Source organism: Mustela putorius, unplaced genomic scaffold, assembly GCF_011764305.1.
Source record: "Mustela putorius furo isolate JIRA1106 unplaced genomic scaffold, ASM1176430v1.1 tig00003962_pilon_pilon_pilon, whole genome shotgun sequence".
Taxonomy (NCBI): Eukaryota; Metazoa; Chordata; class Mammalia; order Carnivora; family Mustelidae; genus Mustela; species Mustela putorius.
The window spans coordinates 18,168,634-18,179,978 of record NW_025422106.1 but is presented as its reverse complement, the minus strand read 5'-3'; the positions used below and the strand labels follow the sequence as shown (position 1 = coordinate 18,179,978).

At 52.4% G+C, this 11,345-nt stretch overlaps 1 protein-coding gene across 3 annotated transcripts; it reads left to right on the top strand.

Moving 5' to 3' along the window:
* The first annotated feature begins 3,108 nt into the window (after positions 1-3,108).
* Positions 3,109-10,813, top strand: SPACA3 (sperm acrosome associated 3). 3 transcript variants are annotated; one of them, XM_004747087.3, is made up of 5 exons: positions 3,109-3,288; positions 6,628-6,915; positions 7,749-7,868; positions 8,299-8,377; positions 10,651-10,813. In XM_004747087.3, exons 2-5 carry the CDS (start codon positions 6,729-6,731, stop codon positions 10,715-10,717), a joined length of 453 nt encoding a protein of 150 aa, XP_004747144.1. In that variant the 5' UTR covers positions 3,109-3,288; positions 6,628-6,728; the 3' UTR covers positions 10,718-10,813. The 3 variants fall into 3 exon arrangements, with proteins under 3 accessions (XP_004747144.1, XP_004747143.1, XP_004747142.1); XM_004747086.3 differs by having other exon boundaries at positions 3,111-3,268; positions 7,710-7,868; XM_004747085.3 differs by having other exon boundaries at positions 3,111-3,288; positions 7,710-7,868.
* Positions 10,814-11,345: the final 532 nt, after the last annotated feature.

Here is an 11,345-nt window from a genome sequence, read left to right as displayed (position 1 = left end):
GTAGACACATAAGATTAACCATTGTAAGAAGGAAGACAGAATGATAGAGGAGACACAAAACTAAAAGAATATGCTGCTGTGAGACTAGTTAGTGTAGGCTATGGGCTTTACATGCCTCAGAACTCCCAATAACTGTGTCTTGCAATGACAGCTCCGTACTGCAATCAATGGTGGAAATAACAGAGACATAACTTATCGACAAGAGGGGAATTCTGTTTTCGATGCAGTAAGTTTGGCGTGGACCAGGTGAGCAGGTCTCTCTCTCAAGCGGTTCCAGGTTCTTCCTACCTGCAGCCAGAGGCAGACTTGTTTTTCCATGGTCCAAGCCGTCCCTGGCACCTTCTTTGAGATCAGCTTCAATGCTTTCCTTGATGAAGTCCCCTGGGCTACAGTTCTTCTGGATCAACTGGATCATTTTCATTCATTTCATCATTACTTTGCATAACATTTGAAGACTCTTGTTCTTGACAAGGGGAACATAGACAAGAGGGACTGTCAGGCAGCTCCCTAGAAGGCACTGGTGTTATGGGATGGAAGGCGGAGACGACAGATTAGCTTCAGATGCTGTGCAAGGATGTGGGGGCCTCCGAACTCAGCCCAGGGGGACCGGGGGGAGGAAGACCAGCTTCAGTGATGCTCTCAGGATGGCTAGGAGCCAGCCAGGGAGTTGGATAGAAACGGCGTGTTTGACAGAGGGAATAACGCAGCCCATAGCATCTATGACAGAGGCACAAAGCATTCTCACACGCTGAGGGATCTATAAAAAGTTTGGTTAGAATGGTGGGTGGTTCTTAGCCCAGGTAGCATTTTGGGATGATCCGGAAGCACTAAAAAAAGATACTGATGCCTGGGCCCATCCCCAGAGATTTTGATGTGATTAGCGGGGGGTGGGGGTGGGGATCAGTATTTCTCTTGTGCCACTGGGGCTGAGAAACTATGCTGGGGAATTGAAACCTGCAGGGAGTCAGAGGAGGGTCTCTGCTAGGATGAGGTCAAGAATCAGAGCTGCGTTTGGGGAAACAGGAAAGATGTATGCAGAGGTCCTCAGAGGTATAAAGACCCATCGATCCCCCAAAGGGACCTTCTCTTGCCCTCATAACTGTTCCTGTTGAGCTGCTGTTTCTTATTCACCATTTAAAAGTGAAAGTCGAGTGGGAAATAACAAAACATACAATAAAATAAAATAAGCTGAAAGATTACTCAATAAAAAGAAGCGATAAAATAGTAAAAGCAGGCCGATGTCATAAAAACCCCCAAACTCAACCACACAGAATCACCACCCAGGGCCAGACAATAAAAACAAGAGCTAAAATGTACTGAATGAAGTGGCGGGCGTCTTCATGCATTGGGAAAATGAAGGAGGATTATTTCCATTTTACAGAGGAGCAAAACGAGGCTTGGGGGAGATTAAGGACTGTGGTTCCAGCGGACAGGGCAGGGTCAATAGCCGGTCAGGGGCAGAGCGAGATGTTCAACTTGGGTGTACCTAACTCAAGTCCAGGGCCCTGAAGGCTCAAGCCTGGCTGCCCATTGGGAGTCATTTGGGAGGCTTCTTAAGAAATACTGATGCCGAGGAGACATTTCTCCAAAGAGGACATGCAAATGATCAACAGGTATATGAAAAGAAGAATGTATAATGGCACTAGTCATCAAAGAAATGCAAATCAAAACCACAAGACCTATCACCTCATCTCTGTCAAGATGGTATTATCAAAAAACAAAAGACCCCAAGCGTCGGCGAGGACTTGGGAGACCTTGGAAACTTCGTGCACTGTCGATGGGAATACAAAACGGGGCAGTCACTGTGGAAAACATTAAAAATAAAACTACCGCAAGTTTTAGAAATCTCACTTCTGGGTATTTATCTGAAATAATTGCAGTCAGGATCGCAACGAGATACAAGCACTCCCATGTTCCCTGCAGCCTTCTTCACGATAGCTGAGACGTGGGAACCACCTGTGTGGTCGTGGACAGATGAATGGTTATGGCGGGTGTAGTACATTCCCACAGTGGTACACTATTCAGCCTTAAGCAAGAAGGAAATTCTGTAATATGCGACAACATGGATGAATCTGGAGGCCGTTATGCTGAGTGAAATGAACTGGTCACAGAAAGATTAAGATGCCGTGATTCTTCTCGTATGAGGCAACTACAATAGTCAAGTTCATAGACACAGAGAGAAACCGTGGCTGCCAGACACTGGGGAGGGAGAAACAGCGAGTTATTAATCAATTGGCATAAAGTTTTCAGTTAAGCAAGATGAGTAAGCTCTAGAGATCTTCTGTACAATATGCGCTGATGGCCAACAGGGTTCTGCTGGTCATTTACAGACTTGACGATAAATCTCACGTTAAGTGTTCATACCACAATTTAAAAGAAAGGAAGGAAGAAATCCTAAGGTGATCTGGATCTGGGCTAACCCTTGATTCTAAACTGGTTGGTTTGGGGTGGGGCCCAGGCAGAGAGGGTGAGCAGGTGCCACTCCACACGTTTCTGGCTGTCCTCTCTTCTTAGCAGTCATTGCTCCCATGTGTTGAACACCCTGCGTACCAACCACTGACTGACTACTCCTGGTGTTGTTATTCCCGCTTGAGAGCTGAGGAAACTAAGAGGTGACGTCACTTTTTCTCGGTCACCCAGCTGGTAGTCACTGGTGCCAGCCTTCCCAGATCCGTGCGACCTCCAAGCAGGGGCCCCTGTGAGACACAGACATGGGTCGTCATGTGTCTTTCCAGATCCCTGCTTTGTTCCTCAAGCTTTAGGGTCAACAGCATCACCTTTGTCCCAGGATTGTCCACACTGACCTGTTATCACGCAGGTGCGGAAAGTGGGCCTTTTGTGGTTCGGCACTAAGGAAGGACTTTCTGCCAGTCAGAGGCATTTGATGGTGAGGTGGGCTGCCTGGGGAGGCTGTGGGCCCCTGCCATCATCATCGATGGAGCAGAAGAGTCATCCTTCAATGTATTGTGTGCGTGAGTGTGTGTGGAAGTGGCCGAGAAGGGCTTAGACACTCCTAACATGTCCCCAGCCCCAAAACCGTGGGGCTCAGGAGACGACTCAAAGCTCAGTGTGTGAAGATGGTTCTAGAAGATGAGCTCACAGAACTGGGGAGTTCCAGAAGGCCCTATGTCAGTCTGGAGTCTGCTCTCCCCCATCATTCTCTGAAAGCTGGGTGCCTCAGGCCCTAGCAGTATCATGGGGGTGTCTTGAGCTGAAGCAGGGTGTTGGGTCCCTGCTGCTGCCTCCTGTCACTGCCGTGTCAGCTCTGGTGGGGACGACACCTGATCAGTGAGCCCCTTTCTCCTCTTCCTGCAGCTGTTGGCCAGGGCCCTGGCTGGCCTGGTCGGAGAGGGGCATGGAAAAAGAAAGGGGGTGGTCAGAAATGGGCGGGGGAGGGGGAGTCCTGGGCTGGGAGAGTGCTGAGTTGAGAGAGGGGAGATCTTGTAGACGGTGTCTGGCCTCTGATTCACCAGCCCTCACTCCTTACACCCCTCGACCTGCCATGACATGCTCAGGATGAAATTATTTTCAAGTTGCTTTGCTACAAAAGGTCAAAAAACAGTCTCTGTAGAGAAGTGAACTTGGTTTCCACATCTGGAAATGGGGGCTATTACTCCTATGCCCCTTGAGTTGTTGAGAGGATTAGATGAGATTAAATTAGAAAACATCCAGCAAAGGCCCAGCAGTGTCTGCTGGGTATGAAGAGCTTAGTGAGGTACCCCCTCCATTGCCTCCCCATCCCCTACTTTGATGGAGAAGGTTTGTGCTCTTGGGGTCAGGACCTCAGGATGCTTTAGGGTAAGCAGCACCATTGAACAGCCTCTTTGTCCTCTCAACTCGGCTTAGTTCTGAGGATATGAAGCTACACAGGGCAGTCATTGTTCCTTGGAAGTCCTCTTCTGGTGGGAACAACTACCGTATGTTACAGTCTTGTGGGACAGGGGGATGGCAGAAGCCACAGGGTGCTGAGGGCGTGTTGGGGAGCTGGCGGACTCACCTGTGATGTGACCCATGAAGTATGAGTAAGAGTTTGCCATGTAGAAGAAGGAGCAGATTAAGGCTCCAGGCATGAGCGAATATGGCAGTACTGGAACTCCTGCCAAGGGAGGGACAGGTCCACACACCTAGAAGCAAGGATGAAGGGAGCCACCCCCAGGTGGCAGGTGGTCAGGCTTTTATTTAAAAAACTCATGATGGTAAATGTATCTAGAATAGTTTGGAAAGCGGGTCAGGACTGGATGCAAGGAGCCCATCAGCGTGCTGGGAGGGGGATCAGAAAAGAGGGCAAGATGGTGCTCTGGGAGGGAGAGCAGAATCCACAGCACTTGGGGATCGACCGGCTGGGGATGGGTGAAGGGTGCAGAGACAGAAGGAGTGAAGAAGGCCATCTGTATTTCTAACTCGGATAAATGTGTTTAAACCAGAAATGTTAGGAGTTTTTTTTTTTTTTGTTTTTTTTGTTTTGTTTTTTTTTGTTTTTTAAAGATTGTACTTATTTATTTGAGAGAGAGTGAGAGAGATCACAGAGGGAGAACAGAGCTTCAGAGCTCTGTGCTGAGTGGAGAGCCCCATGCGGGTCCTGATCCCAGGCCCCTGGGATCATGACCTGAGTCGAAGGCAGATGCTTAACCAACCAACTGAGCCACCCAGGTGCCCCAGTTATGAGCTTAAAACCAAGAATGTTTTAAATTCAGAAAGGAAAGGCTCATGGAAGCCGATTTTAGTGGGAACATAAGTTCTGTTTTGGACATGATGTGGGGTATCCAAGGGGAGAAGTCCAGGAGGCGGCTGCAGATGAGGTCGGTTGCTCTGGGGAAGACAGACTTCAACGTCACCAGCCTGCAGGTGGCAGTTAACTGTAGGGCCACCCAGAGGGTATTCCGGAGAGAGAGAGAGAGAAAGAGAGAGAGAGGAGGGCTCAGGGTAGAAGTACCCGGAAAGCATACCAACTTTTGAGATGGCATAGGCAATCAAAAGAAATAGCCCAAGAAGAAGCAGGGAACCCAGAAGAGGGGGCATCACAAAAGTCAAGAGAGACAAGAGATTCAACAGGTAGATTGGGCAATGGTGCGCCCCTGTGGGTCAAGAACTCACGAGGCCCACTGGACAGGGCAGAATAGCATCAGGTGTATAGTGATGCAGGTGGTCAAGTTAAATTCCACTGGGCTGAACACACATGGGGAGATGAGAAAACAGTCATTCTTCCTGTAGAAGTTTTCATGGGAAAAGAAGGAGAGAGACTGATCAGTATAGATGGTGGTGAGGCCTGTGTGTGTCCATGCATCAGGAGAAGGGGTAGGAAGAGGTGCTGAGGACACTGACTGAGGACACTGGTAGAGGAGTGATGGCCGGGGAGCAAGGCTGAGAGGCGGGAAAGGGTGAAGTCTGGAGCTCGCAGGCATGGTGGGCCTTGACAATCATCGAGATTGTCACTAGAGGGGTGAAGACAAGCGGGACGAGGCTACTGGTGCCTCTGTGAGGCGGGAAGTGAGGTCTTCTGGGAGCTTGGGTGGGACGGGGCTGCGGGCAATTATGAGTGTCTCGAATGTTTTTTGAGGGAAACAGGAGAGAGAAAGCTGGCCGAAGACAAGCGCTCATGCTGGTGTCAGAGAATTTCATCAGAGAAATTACAAGAACCCATTTATAGTACAAAGAGCTAGGTTTTCTCTGGGCTTTTCTCCTGTCATTCACTCCTTCAACAATCTTCTGAGGCAGGGGTTACTCATTTCCTCCTTGGCCAGCTGGAGATGATGAGGCGCAGGAAGTGTCTGAAGTCAGAGAGGTTGTGCAGGTTGGAGGTGGGCTTCAGACTCAAGGCTCCCACTGCAGAGCCACACCCTTAACCCATCTTGTCATCCTCCATGGCGTGAAGGTCCAGTGGGTTTCGAGGCCATGTGTTTTTAGGGATGCCATTCATGACGTCCTGTGGCTGTTCTGTTTTTTGACTCAATGAAGGCAGACAGCAAGTACAGTGGGGTAGGGTCATGGGAGACACGGGAAGGTGTACCAGAGAGACGGGAATGGAAGGTGGCAGAGAGCAGCAGTAGTGAGATTTGTGGATGGCCTTGGGAGTGAGTGGCTGAGACCAAGTGAAGGTGAAGGTCACAATCAGGTGCAAACATCCTTCGTAATACCGAGGGCTGGCTCACAGAGCCAGACAGAGCAAGGGGCCAACCCAAGGAGCTGCTCTAGGAGAGCATTCCCTTGACAACAGGGGCGGGGTGGGGACTGACTGACACTCTGACAACATTGCTCGGCCCTTGCCCTCCTGGATCATCTGCTCACGGCCATACCTCATGGGGTTTGGAATCACATACATGTTGGTCTTATTCCACACTTTGCTCCTTCCTAGTTGTGCGACATAGGGCTTCAGGATGCGACGATGCCTGGCAAGTAGTACAGCGCTCCAAATATGCTCGTTTTCTTTCCCCGCCTCCCATCTCCGCTCTGGGGCAGGTGTAAAGTGGGATGGCAGGGAGCTGGCCTCAGGGAACCCTCTCCGGGATCTTGGATCTCGGGCGCAGGGCTGATGCTTCCTCGGGGCTGCAAGGGAGCTGGTGTGCAGTACTGGCACCTTTTCCCCTTGACCTAGGTATGCTCAGAGCCCTTTTTTTTTCGTCTTTCAAGGGTGACCTTCTGTGAGTGGTGGAGCAGGGCTGTTGAACTGCCTGCCCTCTCAAAACCCAGTCGTGAGCCAGCGTGGCGGGGGCTGTGCTTCTGCCACCTGCATGGAAGCCAGGAGCCGGGCTCCCAGCAAGCAGCTGTGCCCGCGGGGTGGCATGTTGCTGGCCTTCGCCTCTCTGCTCGGCTGCCTGCTCACCTCCAGCCAGGCCAAGGTCTACAGTCGCTGTGAGCTGGCCAAGGTGCTCCACGACTTCGGCCTGGAGGGCTACCGGGGATCCACCCTGGCTGACTGTGAGGACTGCCCCCCCCCCCTCCCCCGCTCCCCTCCCTCCCTGCTCTCCCTCCTGGGCTGTGGTCTCAGAAGCTTTCTCAGCCTCAGCCCTCCTTTGTCCATCCAGAGTGCTAGGACCCGATGGGTGGACAACATTTAGCACAAGTTGAATCTCTAATTGGCTGCAGGCAGCCCCATCAGCCTGCTCCTGCCCGCCCCTGCCGCTGTCACTGAAGTCAACAGCCAAAGAAACAGAAAGGCTTAGTTCCCTAATCGTAATGGCAGCCAAGAGTTCCCATGCAGGTTAGGGCTAAACTGAGCAAACCAGGAAGAGCAGACTCGTCAAGCTGCTGGTAGCTTCGGGAAGCTGTGAGGTCCAGCCACGTCTGGCTCATTTCTCTCGCGTTCTAGCTCCCTTGCCAGCACTCTCCTGGGTCTTCCTCAGTTTGCCTCTAAAGATCTAGCTCTTGTCTGTTCACCCCACAAAGATGTCTTGGGCCCCACTGCACGCAGAGCGGTGAGATGGCAGGAAGGAAGGAGGCCCGAGGGACAGACTTGACTCTGGCTGTTTGGTAGCTATGGTGGCCCCAAACGAGTCCCTTGCCTCCCTGAGGCTGTCTGTCTGGGGGCGCTGGGGAAGTAGGCGGGAGAACAGCCGCCCTGCCCACCTTGGAGCAGGAGCTGAGGCTCAGGGGAGTTCGCGTGTGGCCCCCGCACCCACACATGAGTGTCCCCCCGCACCCACACCTGAGTGTCCCGCTCTACGCGGCCTTCGGTCACCCGACCCTCGGGCCTGCATCTCCACCCTACCCAGGGGTCTGTCTTGCTTACTTCACGAGTGGCTTCAACACAGCTGCTGTGGACCACGAAGCTGATGGGAGCACCAACAACGGCATCTTCCAGATCAACAGCCGGAAGTGGTGCAAAAACCTCGACCCAGAGGTCCCTAACCTGTGCCAGACGTACTGCTCCGGTAGGCTGGGCCCGAGTGGGGGAGCGTCCGGGGGTGGGGGTGGGGGGGCGCGCCTCTGGGCCTGGCCGTGCTTCTTTCCCGCTGGTGTTTGTGATCCTCGCCTGTGTCTCTGAGTGGGGAATCCCCCCACGCCCCTCTGGGCCTAAGAAGGAGAGAGGGGCGGGGCAAGAGATGTGGGCGGGTCCACCATGAATCTGATGGGAGACGGGTTTGGAGCGCCGCGCGCTGTAGGAGGGCGGGAGGGAAGTGGGAGAGAGAGACCTGGGTTTCTGAAGGGAACAAGAGACAGGGTTGGGTTTAGGATGGAGAAGGGCGCACGCGAGTGTGTGTGTGTGTGTGTGAGAGAGAGAGAGAGAGAGAGAAAGACAGATTTTGGATGTTCAGTTCTGTCCGCTGTTCCTTCACCATGTGTCTCTGCCTTCCACACCAGACTTGTTGAATCCTAACCTTAAGAATACTGTTATCTGTGCCATGAAGATCACGCAACAGCCCCAGGGTCTGGCCAGCTGGTAGGTAACCGGGGCTAGCCTCCCCCCGTCCCCACCCCAAGGCTGATGTGGCGGGGACTGGTGGAGAGCAGCAGGCAGCATCTCTTTCCTGACTGCTCATGTTGTCCCGGCCACCATTCCGTGGCCTCACAGTCTGATCTGCACCCAACTTTTGGCCGCAGGGGTTACTGTCCCTGACGTCGTTAGAGACAACACACTGGGTGTCAGGGAGGGTGAGCAATTCACTGGGACTCCTGGAGCCAAGCCTGGCTCTGCCACTTATGCTTCTGTTAGGATGCCTGCCTGCAGGTCCACACGGCCTGGATCTGGTCAGCCTTGTTTGTTTAATGGTGGCATCGTCACCGAAACTAACTTTGGTAGAGAAGCCCAAGATGTACGACAGATCAAAGAAGTGATTCGGGGCTTGAAGCATGGTGGGGAGTTGAGGCTGAGCACTTTGGAGCCTCACCGTGTCAACCTTCTCTTTTCCTGTCTCTTTCCCACAAGATAGCCCTTGGGGCAGCCATGCCCACAGGTGAGGGGTTGGGTGAGCATCTCGTGGGGTCCTGGACTAGATCATGGGTTCCCAGATGGCCCTCTGAGGTAATGGCCCACAGACTTTTCTGAAGGGGGGGGTCTCGCTGCTGAGTCTCCAACCTCCCTTTCCTCACATTTCCAAATGAGAGAGCAGCAGGGGCAGGATGTGGGGAGGGTGAGATACTCCGGGTGGCTCCTGGAGCTCCAGGCAGATGTGGCGGTCAGAAGGCAGGTAAAGGAATTCGGGAGGCAGTGGGTATCAGCCCAGAGCAGAGGGAAGCGGGAGTGGGGGAAGACAAGGGGCAGGGGCATGTAGAGAAGCCTTTATAGGAGTCCCGGTGAGAGATCCCGGGTCTGCACTAGGACAGTTGCTCAGCTGATGGATAGGAGGGAGGTTGTCTAGGAGGGGCTGTATGGAGGCATGGGAACAGGCGAGATGTGGCAGTGAGGGAGAGGAGGAGGCAGAAATGACTGGGAATCTAGAGAACGTCTGACATGAGCCTTGACAGTGGCTGCAGCTTGGGAGATGTGTTGGTCCGAGAAGAGTTGATGCCCTAGGAACTGGGTCTGGAGTGAGGCAGGCCCAGCAGGACATAGCTATAAGATCAGGATGGGTGAGTACAGGCTTGGCAGGGCTCTAAGGGCTTGAGATCATGGGGGGACTACCCGGGGATGGTAGTACCATTGGTCCTGTTGGGTTCCATCAAAGAACAGCTCTCTTTTGTATGCTGTGAGAAAATTTGTGGCAGGTATAACCCGTGACAGGTGGCTGAGGCTAATAACAGGCAGTGGCCCCAGAAACTAGAAAGGGCACTGTTTATTCCCTCCACCTGCACACATGGGAGCTTGCCTGTGCCGGGCTCTGTGCTGGGTACTGGGCTGCAGAGAGCCTGAGATCTGAGTCTCTGCCCTTGAGGATCTTACAGTCTAATGGGAGAGGCAGACAAGCCCACTGACCACACCTTGTTGATGGATCTATAGAGGTCCTCTAGGGATACTCTTGGTCATCGAGCTCTTTGATTGACTTCATGGAATCACCTTAGTTTGGAACCCCTGAGAACTGGGGGCCCTGGGACCCCAGATCTTTGCCTATCTTCCTCAAGATGCTCATGTGACGATGGTGCAAGGTAATGGTCCTGAAAGGGCCTCTAAACCATAGTTACCGACAATGGAAAGACCTGGATTGGTGGCCAAGGGGAAGTGGGTATGACTGCAGTTCTGTCGTTTCCTGGCTGTGGATCTTGGGTGAGGAATTTTGCATCTGTCTCAACGTTTCATTTGGAATATAGGGAACGCAGTATCTGCCTTATCCACATTCCAGGGCTGCCCGGGGGTGGACCGGGGTACAGGCGAACAAGTGATGGATGGGACAGTGCTGTGTAGACTGTAAAGAGCTGTACGCTTGTAGGGTGGCATGACTGTCCACAGAAGGAGCACGGTGTGGGAAAAGAGCTTCGGACTGGGGTTCTGGACCTTTGCCACTGACTTCTTCTGGGTGAACTTGAACAAATTACCCCGTATCTCCATTGGTAAAACAAGGAGGCTAGACAGATGACATTTTAAAGGCCACGCTCGTCCTTTTTTACTTCTTCTAGGGGGTTCTTTCCTCGTTAACAGGGCTCACTAGCCCTCTTTCCCTTGCTAGCCCCCCTCCTTACTGTGGTTTAGAGCCCACGCCTCCTTCCTGTTCTTCTCTGAGCAAGGACTGAAGGCTGCAGCTGATTTGGTCTCTCCTCTTCCCCATCCTCCATCCTCAGGGAGGCCTGGAGGCGCCACTGCCAGGGCAAGGACCTCAGCGACTGGGTGGATGGCTGTGACTTGTAGGACCCTCTGTGGACGGACCAGGCCACACACAGCAGGCTGGGAGATGTGGTTTGGTTTCTGACCCAGGCTTGGGAAGACAAGCCGATCAATAAAATATCGTCTAATATAAGTGTGGCTCTCAGCTGTCACTGTGTTTCCAGGTGGCACGTCAGAGTTTCTTTGCCAGTTCACCTGGGCTGGGCTCCAGATGGGCTCTAAAAAGCCTGCCACAGAAGGCTTGCCTCTATTCCTGGAGACCTGGTCATGGTGGGTGGGGGTGGGGGGGCCTCAGTGCCTCCCTTGTCCACACCTGGTAGAGTTTCTTAGACCCTTTACCTGGATCTAGGTTTGCCCAATGTAGCAAAACAAACAAACAAAAAAACCAAGCAATGATAACCAAAACAGAATGCCCGAGTTAAATTTGAAATTTGGATAGACAACAAATAAATTTTACTATACATATGTCCCAAATATTGCATGGGCACACTTGTATTAAAAAATGATGTGTTGTTTGGGGAACATGGGTGGCTCAGTTGGTTAAGTGTCTGACTCTTTTTTTTTTTTCTTTTAGATTTATTTATTTTTTGGGGGGAGCGTGGGGAGGGACAGAGGAAGAGGGAGAGAGATAATCTCAAGTAGATTCTGTACT